At 41.7% G+C, this 15,752-nt stretch overlaps 2 protein-coding genes across 2 annotated transcripts in view; one reads left to right on the top strand and one right to left on the bottom strand.

The window, feature by feature from the left end:
* IFT56 (intraflagellar transport 56) overlaps window positions 1-1,732 on the bottom strand; it is a gene marked incomplete at both ends in the record, with an annotated part of 48,716 nt that extends 46,984 nt beyond the window's left edge. Inside the window, 2 exons of the mRNA XM_084278618.1 lie at window positions 574-666; window positions 1,595-1,732. Coding sequence (XP_084134744.1) covers window positions 574-666; window positions 1,595-1,732 — 231 coding nt within the window. The remainder of the gene's footprint in view (window positions 1-573; window positions 667-1,594) is intronic.
* A 9,971-nt stretch (window positions 1,733-11,703) lies between these two features.
* GUCY2C (guanylate cyclase 2C) overlaps window positions 11,704-15,752 on the top strand; it is a gene marked incomplete at both ends in the record, with an annotated part of 44,486 nt that continues 40,437 nt past the window's right edge. The window contains 3 exons of the mRNA XM_084265435.1: window positions 11,704-11,914; window positions 12,820-12,932; window positions 14,228-14,295. Coding sequence (XP_084121561.1) covers window positions 11,704-11,914; window positions 12,820-12,932; window positions 14,228-14,295 — 392 coding nt within the window. The remainder of the gene's footprint in view (window positions 11,915-12,819; window positions 12,933-14,227; window positions 14,296-15,752) is intronic.

Below are 15,752 nucleotides of genomic sequence, written 5' to 3'. Positions count from 1 at the left end.
GACATAACAGCATTGTATGATGCAAATATAAAAAAATGTATACATATTTGAATAATCAATATGTCTTTTAGTCACTTAAAGCTTTTGAAGAAGAACGTCTCATTTCACTAAATTACCTAATACAAGAAAACATAAAGAATAACAATACAGTACATTAAATGGCCAGGGGCATCAACCTCTAAAGAAAGAACTAAAAAAGCATATTACACATAAGCTACATAATGAAGACAAAGACATTATTAAACCTGACAAATAAAACTGGAAAGCTAGCTGCAAAGAGGGAATGAAAAATTCAGGATGTGAACTATGACATTTAAAAGGGCAAAATAGGCTACTGACACCTAGTACTAAATCAGATAGTAGATAGCATTTTAAAAGGTCTATTTTCATAGGATAACACCATTTTCCCCCAATCTAAACTGCTTTCCACAGCATCTACCTTATAATGGTATATTTGTACCATAACTGGAGGGCAGAACTGTTTGCTATTACAGAACACCTTCCTCCTGTTGTCATTGCTTTATCACAACATCCTCAGTTCCAACCTCGGGAAGCAGGATTTCCCCACCTTACCTCCAATGCTCTCTTGTAGTCACCCAAATGAAAGGCAGAGTATCCAATCCAAAGGTCAGCATCCTCCTCCTGCTCACCCACGTGCTGTTTAAACTTTGTAGAAAAGAAAGAATGGAAGAATTTTGTTAGTTGCCACACAGTTTCATAGAGCCCCACAGAAAATCAGAGTATCACAGAATAGCCTGAGTTGGAAAGGACCCATTAAGGATCATCAGGTTCACCTCCTGGCTCCACGCAGGGCCAGCCAAGTCTGAGCATGGGACAGAGTGCATTGTCCAGACACTTCTTAAGCTCAGTCAAGCTTGGTGCTGTTCCAGTGCCCGACCACCTTCTCAGTAAAGAACCTCTTCCAAATATCCAACCCTAAATCTCCCCTGTCGCAGCTTCATGCCATTCCCTCAGGTTCTACTCCTGGTTGCCAAAGAAAGATCAGTGCCTGCCTCTTTGCTCCCCCTCATCAGAAAGCCACAGATCGCCATGATGTCTCCCATCAGCCTCCTCTTCTTCAGGCTGTACAAACCACGGGACTTCAGCCTCTCCTCATAAGACTTTGCCTCCAGACCCTTCACCGTCCTCATTGCCCTCCTCCGGCCACTCTTCAATAGTTTCATGTCCCTCTTGAACTGTGGTGCCCAGAACCCCAGTGTGGTGTGGAGCGGGACAACCCCTTCCTGGACTGGTTGGCCATGCCGTGCTTGGTGCACCCCAGGACACAGTAATACTAAGTTAACTTATATCACAGGTGCTTTGACAGCTGTGGATGCCACGGGAGTGGAGATGTTCTCACATTTCTGAAGGAACAGCAGGCAACCTTCATATACTGAGCCCAGTTCTGTGAAGCGAGGGCAAAAGCTGCGGCAACAGGGCCTAACAGCTGCGGAAGGAGGCGAGGGGGACCCAAGGCAGGGAAGGGTTCCCCTCAGCCCACACCCGTGTCGGGCACAAGGCCTGGCAATGCCGGTACCGCTTTCCCGAGGGGAGGGGGAGAGCCGGGGTGCCAGGGTCCCGCCACGGCCGTTACCTCCAGCAAGGCGATCGCGCCGGTGAAGTCCCTCAGGGCCAGGAGCTCTTCCAGCTGGGGCACCTTCTTTCCCTTCTTCCTCCGCCTGTCTCCCGGCGGCGGGGTACCCCCCACCGCCGGCTTCGACCGGGAGAGCATCTGAGCAGAAAGCAGAGCGGGCCGGGTCAAAGCGGGACCTCGGCGGGGTTTCCCCTGCCTGAGGTGAAGGAAGGGAAGGGAAAGGAAGGGACGGGAAACACCACACCAGCCCTGCACCCGCCACCTCTCACCATCTTGCCGCCAGGCCCGAGCTCCGAGCGCCGCCGACGGCGCCGTTGCCTGGGTAACCGCGGGACGGCGGAAGGCGGCGACGCAGACCCGAGCCCGGCGGTGAATAGGCGCCGGCTGGAGACCGGAGCCACCTTCCCCCGGGTTCCGCCTGCGCTGCGGCGGGCGTCCGTCTCCGTAGCGACCTCGGGAGGAGGGGGTCGGCCCCTCCATCCGTCTCTCCGGTTCCTGGCGCCCCGGACTCGTAGGCCCCTGTAACTTGTGATCTCATTCCAGCCGCTGGCACTTAAATCTCCATAGACACTCTTGCACAGAGAACAGCGTCCCCTTGCCCAGCACACAAAGGGAATAGTCAGAAATGGAGTTTAGAATGGAGACGAGACACTGCGCTGATCAGATGCAGAGCATGGGCAGAGGAATCCAGTTTGCATGTCACCAGCCCCTCTTATCCCCTTGTCCTCTGTCTGGTACTTCCTCCTCCCCACCCCCTCTAGATCTCTTCCTTTCCCAGCCATTGTCCCTCACCTGAACATCCCATAGTAAGTCCTATGCAATCCCAAAGTGCTCTTCCCTGGTCTGAACTTCATAGGCTTGAGGTTAGCAACGCCCCTCAGAAAGCTTCCATTGACCAAATATGCTTCTCCTGGTGATGTTGGGCTGATCATCTGCCTGTGACAGCCCTATGGGGAGGGGATCCCACAGGATTTTATACTTTTCTGGTAAACATAGCTACTCCAGCTGTATTTCCGTCATTATTATAAAGATCGAGAGCCCAATATCGAGTGTTGGACATGTGGTTGGGTACATTTTAACTGCATACAGTAGCATCTGGCAAACCCCAGAAACTTTTCAAGCACAGCTTGATTACTGTAGCATTGCTGACACTGCAATTTATTGTAAATCAACCAGATCTCTCCTGGTTACAGAGAAAGACCACGCGGTGGAATTCCCCAGACTTCCATTTTCATATTGCCTGAATGGCACCATTAGCGATTCCAGGGCAGAAGATCATCAACACGTTACACTACCGCTGACAGCTCACCTAGCCACAAGATACATGCCCATGGACAGGCCTAATGAGATATCTGTATTTCTACCATTTTTCTTTCTTTGCGAAGAAAAATTTTTTGCACTCCATTAGAAAAGAATAAAAAAGAGGCTTCATAAATATACCATGTCACACTGCAGTCATCTGTAACATCCTCTGGCAGTAACAAACTGTGCTGCTGCTTCAGTTGTATCACAGAATCACAAGGTTGGAAAAGATCTTTAAGATCATCGAGTCCAACTGTTCCTGTCCTATGCTAAACCATATCCCTAAGTACCTCATCTACCCTTTTTTTAAACTCAACTACCACCCTGGGCAGCCCCTTCCAGGCCTTGACAAGTCATTCAGTGAAAAATTTTTTCCTAACATGTAATCTGACCCTGCCCTGGCCCAGCTTTGTGCCATTTCCCCTTGTCCTATCTCCTGTCACTCGGCTGAAGAAACCATCTTCCACCTTCCTACAACCTCATATCACGTAATTGTAGGCAGTGATAAGGTGTCCCCTCAGCTTCCTCTTCTTAAGGCTAGACATCCCCAGCTCCCTCAGCCACTCCTCATAGGATTTGCATGTTGCTCCAAGATGCCTTATCACAGTGCAACCGGGAACCATGGGAGTACAACATCACCATCATGGTTAAGAACATGCTTTTGTTCCATAGAACATAAAGAAGGAAAAAATCCACTCTCCCACAGAGGATTTCTCTGACACAAATGTATTTTTAAGTAGTTAATTAAAGTGGTAACAAATCTGTGCCAGTGATTAGGTGTCCTTTTATAGCTCTCCTCTATTAACTAAGGTATTGTTTCTGCCAGGAGAAAATTTTCCAGAAATAATTCTGAAATAATACGACTTTTCAGAGATTTGATTTTAAGTGTTTTTTTTTAACGTTGTCAAGATTGTATTATATAGACTAACTCACATAATACAGATCTCTGTCCTCTTACTAGTTGTCTAGCATTTTCTGGTATCTAACAGAAAAAAACCTCAATTCAGCATGCTACAAGCCTTAGGAATCTCTTCTATCAGAACCCTGTGGAAACAAGAAAAACATCTATGGCGACAGGGATATTGTAAGAAGTCTTTTTCCTTTCAGCTCTTAAATAATGCCTCAGAAGTGCTTAATTTTAAATGGAAAGAGAATAGTAATTGTTATAAATACCTCACAGTACTGCCGTAGAATATTCTAGCTCTGGACAGTAAAACGGGACACCTGGAGATTTCTGTTTGCTTGGTTGTTTTGTTTTTTACTTTTTGCCAAAGTAAACTGGGTAAAGGAGGAGAAAAAGGAGCTGGTGGTGTCATTGATGAAGGTGTTCTGGTTTTAACTGAAATACAAGCAAGCAGTCAGTACAATTAGGCAAGATCCTTTTTTTAAAAAAAAAAAAAGGTAACCAAAAACATAATTTTACTACGTTGCTTTCTGCCATTTTTAACATAGAGTATTTTACAAGGTCCTGCTGTTTGTTCTAAGAATTAACATACCCAATACTGCTAAGATACTAAGTCAAATGGAAAAAAGCTCTCAGCTGTTGTACTGGATTTTCCCATTTCCCATTGGCTTCCTTGACTTTTACATGGTGAGTCCAAAGCTGGGGAATGAGACCTAACAGGTATGCAAGGCCAGTGGGTGAGCTGTGGGCACAAGAAGGACAGTATCAACTGAAATAAAAAGTAATAGCAGCCAAACCAGTTCCTTTTCACTTGCAGACAGTGTTTTTCACGGCAGCAGTGGGATTCCAGCATCCACCTGGTGGGATTTTCTTGAGCAAAAGTTTTATGGTCGTGTGGAGTGACTAGTGCCCAGAAGCACAACGTGTATCTCAGCTGCCAGCAATCTGTCTGTCAGAGGAACACAGATGGGAGTCTTCTAACATTAACCATGCTTTGGAGTTAAGTCCCCTAAACGCTACAAGCACACATACACACCTCATTACATATAATTTTGTTGCCTCTGGAAAGATAGATGTTTCATGAGGGTTAGCTGCAAATGAGTTTCAACTCATCTGCAAGGTGAGAAAGTAAAAATTCATTCTAACTGGACATAATGACATAACTGAAGATATGTTATACGTAAAGCAGAACTGTAGGTTATAGTTAATAGCAAGGATCCTTCTTAGCTGCCTCAATGTGATTCAAATGGAGTTCTTCTGGCATGTTCTCAGCAGGCAAAGCTGTGACTCTGCCTGTCAGATCATTCCCTCATAGATGAGGTCTATGGCAATATTAAAGCACAGGGTGATGAGTTTGTGATTGTAATCAATCAAAACCATAGACTTTTCCATCAGCGGGGTTGCCCATTATAAATTTGCACAACTCAACAGATGGGCCATGGATCGAACACAACATAAAAGCTATCTCTTGACATGTAGAGATATGACCTGTACGTAGTGTGAGTGAGATATAAATAGGGGGGAAAAAGTTTAATCTGGCATTATCGAAATTGGTGTGGAGTCTCTGCATACAGGAGTGGTCTAAAACCCTTTCAGAGCAGTAGGAGTCTGCATTCATATCTAATGATCAATTGTCTAGGAGGACACACATAATTAAATCCTGTATTCTCACCAGTATCAAATTGACCAAAATACTTTTAGCATGTCTGATGTAGAAATCATTATTAAGATGCAGACCAAAGTAGGTAGAGATATTATGATCTTTTCCTGAGATGAAATGCCAAAACAATACTTGATAAATTAAAGGCAAGTCAAGAAGTTTAGCTACTCTATTAATAATGCTGGAAAACTGCTGCAGTTCCTACTATCACCATTGTATTAGCCTGTGGCATTATCTAGGAGGCCGTGAGCTGTAAAATGATTAATGATCATGTTTATTCCCACACAGAATTGCTGGGAGAGATGGAATTGACTTACACTGATAGCAGCAAAGGAGAAGTCATACACCTGTGACTAAACACCAAGATAAGCATCAAAGAATGTAATGAGTGTTTAAATAAAAAATCAGAGAGTGTAAATGAGGTCTAAGAAAAGGAGAGGAAGGAGGGAAAGGGAAGAAAAAAAGGAGAAAAAGGAAAAGCAAGAAGTGGCCAAAAATCATCATGTAACCAAAGCAAAAGTTTAGGAAGCGACCTGACATCAGCAACAACCACATTCTTCAATTTTTGTAATGTCTGGGTAAGGTCATGTTTTTTCATTAATGACGCTTCACCATGTTTTGCCTCTTGTATCTTTGAAAATGCATCTGACAACATCTCCAGATAAATGGTATGCAAAAGTGAGAGCAATGAAATGCTCCCCTGCTAAAGCTACAGAGGCAATCCTCCGAGATGTGTAAATGGGAACTGATTCCTTTGAAAGGAAAGAACTTGAAGAATATTTGATTCTCTTTTATGGAGTCAGCAACATCTGGGCTTTAATCTGCTTTAGGATGATGAGGGAAGGTGAAATATGTAAATTGACAGCAAAGATAAGCCTGCAGATCATGGGCGCCTTTAATCCTCTTGTCAAGTGTCTATTGTCCAGCTCAAGAAGCAAACAACAGTCATGTCAATTAAAGAAAATGGTGCAATGAAAATTCATAATTTTAATCTTTATTTTAGTAGGGAAGCCTCTTTTTTTAGTTTTCACTGGTGTTTATGCCTGTGATTCTACAGGTCTTTGGTAACTGCATGTTTTCCTGGCATTTTTGGCACACAAACTGCCATCAAGATTCCATCAAGCTAATCAAAGCAACTTACAAACTTTCCTTGTATTGGATTTCAGCATCCCATTTAGGTAAGCTTTTGAAAGTTTATGTATGTAAAATGAAGGGAGGGGAGGCAGGCAATCCACTGATCCAGAACAAGTCAGTGTCAAAACTGAAAATGCAATGCATGATTAACTGGCTCCACACAAACCTACCCAAGCCAGAAAGCCACATCATTGCAAGCGTTATGTCCCAGAGAACGCAGTTGTTTTGGTCCAAGGTGGGTTCTGATGCATCTGCACAGCATTCCACTGCCATACGGATTTACAGGATCAAGTGTGCTTTAAGATCTCATAACTGCATCCCATCACATAGTATGGACATGTATAATGTTTAACATGAAGAGCTTAAGGAAACTGAAGTCTGTTCCCTAGACATAAGTTATGGCACACTGCAGCCATTTACCTTTGTAAGGAAAAAAGAGAACAGATGCACATTATAGATCGCTTACATGTGCCGCTCAACAGAGCTGTGTCCTGCTGAGTCTGAAGCAGAGGCTAAGTCTTATGCAGAAATGAAAAATATGTCCTGTCACTCTGGAAACAAAGTCCTTTAGAGAAGGATTACAAAACCAGTAGTTAGGAGGAAAGACTTCTTCCTATTTATTTATGTAGGATACTAGTTAGATGGATGATTAATATTCATTTCAAAGTGTGTATGTGTTGAGAAAGGGTCAAAAGGAAGACGACTTTTGTAATTGAGCTAGATATTTATGGCACATCACATATTTAACTTAATTTAATTTAATTTAACTTTGGTATGTGGCAATGGAAAGACAGCGCAACCACCCAAGCCGCTTGTAAATGATGCAATCCCCATTACAACTTTTCTTATCCTTGTCTGTAGATTTCCTCTTACTAGGTTGGTAACTTTTGATGAGAACAGTCAGTGATTTGCAGCAACTATGTTTGTCTGTGGCAGCAACTGTCAACTCCAAGAACAGACCTAAACTCTTGATAACTCATGGGAATGGCAATATAATGAGGACTTCCGCTTTATCAGGATCTGTACTGGATCAGAATCATGCTGAATTATCAGGATCATGCAACATATGACCAATGTATTTACATGCTGTTCTGCAGGCTCGGTGTTTATCAGTAGATAGTCTCAGTCCCAAAGAATAATGTTTGTAAGTTCTTTCTTTATGTTCTTCTGTAGTAAATGAGGAAAAAACCTAAAACTGTTCTGAAGTCAACATAGCTGCTATACATGAATACTGTGGATGTGCATACAGCTGATACAGCTATGTTTGTCATCATTTACATTACTGTCTTCAAAATCTGGGTAGCAGAAATTCTGTAAAAATTATTTAAAATACAGAAAAAATTATTTCATGTCCTTGGTTTCTCTGTAATGTTGAAAGTTACAGGTGGCGCTTTTATACTATACAGTCTAGACATGTAAGTTGCTGACATTAAACACAGACATTACAGTGCTGTAATGTTTTCTGTTCTGTCTATAATTACATTTGTGATTCCAACCTCTAAGAAAGTGGGGGAAAAAAGGAAACTGAAACATTTCTACAGTATTTTTCTTCAATGTGATTTTCTAAATCTTTTTAAAGACAGGGTAAAAGCTGTTAAAGCCCCAGACAATCAAAATTATCTGGAATCAGACTTAGTAATAGTGAAATTTGAAAACAACATTGTTTGAAGTTTTTTATACATTTATCCTGTTAGCTACAAGTATACAAATAAGTATGATCAGCTACTACAACATATGCATGAAAGTTTCATATTAAAAATTCTGTAATTTACAGACACAAGACTGACAAATTAATTTTTTCAAAACCATAAGGCATGGCGACTGAAACCAATTAATTTTTTTTTAAGTAAATGAGAATGAAATACTTAAATACTCCTGCTGTTGTATGCATTTGCATGTCTTTTTTGATATTTTTACGATTATATTTCTTCACATATCTTAATTCTGCAATGATCTAGACTTGCAGTATTTATTTTATTTTAGTATAAACTCAGATTCTTGTGTACTGTCAAAATTACCAACTCTGGAGAAAATAAAAAATAATGTACAATTGTGAAACTTAAAACTTGGTCATTGCAATCATAATTAAGTGACACTGACAAAATAAATGATTTCAGCCAATATGTAGAATTTTTTTTCCATTTTAAAGAATACTGTCGGAATATTTTATTCTGTGAAATAAGACAATTGAATCACAGTGCATATTTTTTTATAAAATAGTCCCTTGAAAAATGCTACAATGGTTGTCTTTGGTACCAAAGAAAGTGAAGATTAGCTGGCAACATGTCTAAATTGTCTTCAGGCTTACTAGGACTATTGGTGCCAATCTGCAGTAATTACTGCAGTAATTTGATGGACTGGGGGCAACTGATACTGTCATGTAACTCTTCAGCTCTTCTGAGCTTTTTGAAATTTTCATCCCACATCTTCTATTTACTTCTCTCTGAGTGGTCAAGTGGAAATAATTATTTGTAATTAACTGAAAAAGAAATTAGGCTACCTGCCAGTGAAATGATCCTAAAAATGGATGTTGTAAAGATATTGGAGATACACAATGCCTCGCTCTGACTATGGCGGCACTTTTACAATATGAGCTGGATAGGCAAAGGGACTCTGTGATGCCTATGTTTGACTATTATTCCTGTTTTTCAGGACCCTCAGACTCTGTACAGGCAGCAACAAACACAAATATACTGAATTTTTTTGCTTTTGTTTGTGGCAGGCATATAAATTTTGCGCTTTACACATAGGACTCATTCGTTTACCTCTTCTTTTTTCCACCCCATTATCATCTATAATATCAGTAACTGTCACATTTTCAGCACGATGCTGCAGCTTTTCTTTCACTCTCTTATTCCGTGAAGTGGATGTCACTGATGAGTCTGCCAGGCAACTATCTGGTGTGCAAAGCCCTGAGGTACAACGCAAAGTGTGGTTTTCATCCTTTTTCTGGGAGTGCTTCCTTTGCCCCACCTGCAGCCTGCGCTCTGCATCACCTGATGCTTAAGGCATGGGACTTCACACTGAGACTCTAAACACACCAGGCAATTAAAAAATCAAGAGGTCAACAACTCTTGGTCATCACCTATGCCATAGGTGTGCATAGGTGTACACAATAACATGTCTGGCTGTGGACTCTCTGTGGCCCTGTGAAGGCAGGGAGCAAGGCAGAGTTAAAAGAAATGCTGTGCTAAGGTTATAGTTGATTTAACCTTTTGTTTTTAAAGGATAATTTTAAGCTGCTATGAAAAACAAATAGATACATGAATAGATACAAAACCAGGGAGACCTCAGTGCCATTACATGCTGTCTGTGTGATCAGCAATGTAAAATAGTCAGTTCTACTTACATTACCCATGCTGGCAAGCTGTTTCTCTCAGGTAGGCTAAGGAGAGCATAGAAATGCAAATCTCTCTCTGCTGAAGTTAATGACAAATCTCTTATTGACTTCAATGGGATAAGTTTCAAGGACTTTGTAAATACCTATAAAACAAGGCAGTGATGAGCAGATGATCTCAGCATGAAAGCTATATTCCATTTTTATTCTGTGGCTCTAGCCAGTGATACTAGTCCAGATGTTTACATGACATGACTGCTAATTTAGAATTACTGTATTACTAATTACAAATGCTAGATTAGATATGGTAAGGTATTCAAGGTCTGCTCTTAAATGCTGGCTCATGGTAGCTCTTGTTGGGTATAAGAAAGAGTAGAGCAATAATAATTTGGTATCAAAATATGTTTGTGTTAGAAGTCTGTGCAAATATATCTGTAGTGTTTAGAACATCTTTTAAATACAGACTTTGAAAGAAAACATGGAATTGTTGTTCTGTTTTATGCCAAAAGCACTGTTATTTACACTTTATCCTTGTTTGTCTTAAAATTATTTCAGGAAGGTAATAGAAATAAATTGATTTATTATCTGACAGCCTCAGTCCAGGTTTCAGTAGAAAAACAGAAGCTGCCATAGGTGTGCACAAACACCCTAAATTCAGACCAAGCACACTCAGTACTTTATTCAAATTTGCCTGTTGTTTCTTTTTTATCTTGCAGTTCTCCTCTGTGCCCAGACTTATCAGTAAGGTTTACAGGTTGCTTTGTTTTCTCTTCATTCTACCTACCTTCCCTGAGACAATTCTCAGACCGAAGAGCCCTACCTGGGAACATTATCGCCGTGTCCTTTACTGTGTGCCTTTTAGTGATGCCATTTATAATGCACCTTTGGTCCCACAGGCCTTCAACTTTGCTAATTCTTACCTCATGCAAGAAGTTGGTATCACATAAAGTATGACTATGTTGGGCCCCTATTTGAGGAGCCATCTGACAAGGTGGGAATGGGCAATGGGTCCTGTGCTGCCTGGGAGCAGTGTGACTGGGGCAGACCTGCAGTACTTCAGTGGAGTGGATGAGCTTTGTGCTGATTCTAGTCTGCAAGCAGAAACAAAGGCTGTGGTCTAGAGGACTACAAGTCAGACATTTTTGCCAACATAAAAAGTGTTTCAGTGGTCAGAGCAAAAGGAATGAAATTGGTAATTTATCACAGAAAAAAATATACTCTTGAATTATGAGCCCAGCCAGTAGAAATGGTAAGGCCATGAACAAGAGGTGTAGGGCAATGCAAACATGAAGTAGCCATCTGTTTTCCTCTAGGCTTTAATGGACCTTGTATTTTATTTCCATTTTAAAGAGTCGTCTTTAGAGTCCATTTGTCCCCTCCCCTTCCTTCTTGCAGCTCATCCCTGTCATGAAAACTTAGTGCCCTTATCAGGCAAGGTTTAAAGTAATGCTTCAGTTTTACAGCCTCAGCCCTTCCATGAGCAAACATTCACAGCAACCTTTAGCCTCTCTCCTTTCCGGGGTTTTGCTGTTGCTAGTTTTTTATAAACAGAAGTGCCACCTAGTACACCGGAGGGGTGGGCAGAGGTGAAGGCAGGGAGTGGGTTAGGGAAGTGCCTGGGAGAAAGATCCTACAGCCTGTCTTTGAATCTACGTCGTGGATATCTCTTTTGTCCTACCCAGGAACAAAGCCAATGTAGAGTATCTGAAAGAAAGAGGGTTGGAAGAGAAAAAGAAGAGGGAACACACGCAATGGGTCTAAACTGAGCAATAATGAAGCAACGGATTTTGGGTCTGGCCTTTTGGCCTTTGCTTTTCTCCTTCCAGATGCTTCAGCAAGTTGGTTCAAATGAGTGCAGCGACAACAGTTATGTGATCAATGTGATGCTCATGAATTACACAGACTTCCCATCAAGTACTGATAATTTGAAATTAGCTGTGCAGCAAGCCTTGAAAAGAGTACAAAATGAATTCCAGCTGTCAGGTAAGGCAGTGGGTGTTGGTTATCCCTCTTTTGCTGTGGTTTCTCATCAGACTTTGTGCCACAGCTTTCTACTCATCTGACCTTCAGCAAACTGTTCTTTGACAGGCTCCTTGCCTGCCTATTCACTTCATGTAGATCTTACAGTAATAATGACCTCCCTCTGTAAAAACAGAAGTGCTCTATGGGGGGCAGAATCATGGTGTTTCTTTTGTGGTATTTGGGCAGACTCTTCCTGCATGCTTTTCTGGAGATATTCAGTTGGGATTGGGACTATGGGAATTGTTGAACTGGATCAGACAAGACCGGTGATCCATATAGTGAAGTAGCTGGGATGCCCTTGGTTCCTCTCCTGCCTGGATTAGCCACTACTTTCCGAAAACAATTTTCCTCTTGACTCCATTTGTTGATCACATTATGACTTGAAGTATGAAGAATCTGCAGTCAATGTTTTTTCCTCATTTAGAGTCACTGGAGATCATGTTCTTACTTATTTTGATATCTTATCTCTCCTTTCAATATCATCGACCTACTGTCACTCTCTAGAATATCATGGGAAAAAGAGGTTCCAGGGAAATTATACCTATTCCCTGTGTGCCCTCTAGCTGAAGAGATTTTGTCCGATTTTATTGGGAAGTGGTCTCTCAGTTACTTCCTACAGAGACTTAAATGTATCTCTAATAATGGCCAACACTAAAAGTACTTTGTACTGAAAGTAGCAGAAGTCAGCAGTTCACACTGGAATAAACTTTTCAGTTTTAAGGAGTGGGGCTTAGGTAGTAGGTGGACTTTTGGTAGAAAACATCCCGGCATAAGACTGTTCAGACCCATCAGAAGAAGAGGGATACAGTGTTATTAGTGGTTATCTACAACTCATGACGCAGTTAACTTTTATGTTTGTATTACAGGAGAAAATGTTACAGTCAATGCCACCTTCCATACCTTTACCTCATCACTCTATGTCTCACAAGGCTGTCTTACCAGCACCTGTGAAGGTGTGGAGCTCATCAAGGAAATATACGTGAGTAGCAGGCTCCTTTAAGCTGATTTCCTAAGAAGACAAGACGTTTTTCTTTCAGCGTGCATGCCTGCACGTGCCTCTCCGTCTTTCCTTGTAACTTTTGATCCTGTTTTTCAGTTCCAAACAAATTTCATAGGGAAGGGAAGTTTTCAAAGAGAAGATGTTCGCGTAGGTTTTATGTGAAGACAAGCAGGCAAAAACTGGAGACGGAGTCTATGAATGCTTCCTGGAGGCTGACATTAGACATTCAGTGCCAGCTAAAGCAACCTTCTGCTTCAGGCTCCTTTTCTTATACTTAAGTTGCCCTATTTTTATATCTGCACAGCTCTCTGTGTGGTCACATAGCCAAAGCAATCCATTAACACCTTCCCCCCCCCCCCCCCCCCCCCCAAACAAAACACTGTTCCCTTCCCCCCTCAATACACAAACAGCCCAAGCAGATCAACAAAGGTCCATTTCCGCCTGGATCAGACCGTGATCTGCTTCACCATCAGTTGACACAAATACACAAAGGAGAGAGCTGTTCGAGGATGGGAAACGTGTTGGCAGAGATATGCTGGCACTGATACCAAAGAAATGCCTATGGAACTATGCCCAGGGGGCAAAGATGAAGTGCTCACTTCTCACTAGAAATCACAGAAGTCACATGGGAGAAACCCTGATATAGGGAAATACCAGGAAAAGCTTCGGTGAGAATTGGTGTTTCCGTAGATTTTCTCATGTGTAATAACTGTCACCTCTGAGGGAAGCTTTGTAACTCCAATGTGAATTCTCAAATCTACCAATGCATGAGCACATGCCATATTCTTAATTAAGAAGCCCCTTGTGACACACAAAGCTACTGGACAGACCTCATTTGGTGGTTATGAAAGGATTTTTTTTTTTATACAAACTTCATAAGCACACAGCTAATAATTTTTCTTACAGTATCTTGAAATTTCAATCCCTCTGTCTTCTGGAAATTCAAGCACTGCTGGGGTGATTTCATATGTGCAGTTGTAAGAATTGCAACACTTTAACCCTAACTTGTTGTCTGTCTCTAAAGGAAGGTCATACTCACAGGCACTGTTCTGTCCTCTGCCTTTTCTTAGCTCTCTGTGATTCCTCCCTTCTTCACTCTATGTTTGTTTTTTTAACCTTTCTGTAGCTCCCTTACTGCTCTGTTCCTGCTTTTGCTGGGTAAATTCTGTGATTCCTTCTCAAATACTGAAGTTTTTTTTTTTATTCTTTCATCCTCCTCTCTCAGCCAGTGCTCTGCACTGTCTCTGCTACTGACCCTCTCTGATCCCTTGCAGAAATCTCACTCACTTGGCTGTGTTGTCATAGGACCTGCTTGCACTTATGCCACCTACCAAATGGTCTCGTAAGTACCACCTCTTTCCTCTAATATTGTGATGTTAAAGATATCAACTGCTGAACATAGTTGTTTTGTGTACAAAACAGCAGAGACTTGGGGGTTTAGGATACATCAGATACCTTGAGGTCTACAATCAGGGCAGTAAGAGTCTTATGCAAGTTTGGTAGGGAGAAGAAAATCCCCCATTGATGAAATCCCATTGCTAGCAGGGAAACTTCTGTAATTGCTCGCAGTAAATCGATTGATTGACTGATTGAGGGCTCAAAAGAGTTAATTCTTTGCCAGTGAAGCAGGGAAGAGATGTTAGCTTGAGGCATGTAGACATCAAAGTACTGCAGCAACAGGAGTCCTTCTGAGTGGGGATACAGTCACTGAAAGGAGCCTGAGTTACATGTGTCAACGGGAGATCCAAAACCCCAACCATATTCAGTAAAGAGTGTGGAAGCATTCCAGAAAAGTAAATCTCTCTACTACTGTATTACAGATGAACCTGTATAATTCTATTCTATATTATACATTAATATGTTCATTCACAGATATCAGGAAAAGTGCAAGCTGAATGGACAGACTTTTTGTATGCCAGTTAAAAACCCCGTCAGTTGTAACATACAAATCCATATTGTTACCCATGTGAATCACTTCCCTTTTAACTTTGGTAGCCTTTTGGTTTCACTGAGAGAGACTGGGAAGATTATCTTTTTCTAGCTCTACACTTTTCTTTGAGTGGGATGACTAGAAGCGAATACAATGTTACTGGTGAATGCATGTAGTTGATTTATAGAAGAATCAAAAGAATAAGTCCTGTGCATGTACAGAACCATGGTAAAGCGTTATGCAATATACCCCATTGTATTCATTATGCTTCCTCACTTTATGTTTGCTTTTCTATCTTCTGGATAAGGAGCTGCCCAGAATGATGCTAAAGTCTTTTCCTCGGACTATGGTACAGTTAAACCAGTAAAAAGTATGAATACTGGAAGATTATGCAAAACAATGAGACCACTTGCAAACAGGCAGCTGGCTTTTGTCCATGTGCAATAGCTTTGCAAATCAGAACAAGTACTTGTGTGAGGAGGCAGCTGCTCTCCCGGTTTCATCTTTGATTTGTCAAATGGACATTAGTGCCACTGTTAACTGCAAGAGCTCTATAAGCACTATGGCTGGAATTAACAAGTATGGTTTGAGATTAGCCCAACTGTCTACTTTCAACTTTTTCAATTCAGGAAATCATTGGCAATTAATGGGATGAAATTTAAAAATTCCCAATGATAGATTCTGCACCTAGGATGGAGTAACACTGGGCACAAGTATAAATTGGGAGAGGAGTGGCAGGGCAGCAACCCTGCAGAAGGGATCTGAGGATGCTGGCCAACAGCAGCTCAGTATGAGCCAGCAGTGTGCCCAGGCATCCCAGAGGGCAAACCACATCCTGGGGGACATCAAACACAGTGAAACCAGCTGAT

The sequence above is a fragment of the Gallinula chloropus genome (assembly GCF_964237585.1).
Source record: "Gallinula chloropus genome assembly, chromosome: 1".
Lineage (NCBI taxonomy): Eukaryota > Metazoa > Chordata > Aves > Gruiformes > Rallidae > Gallinula > Gallinula chloropus.
This window is presented reverse-complemented; position numbering and strand designations above follow the sequence as displayed.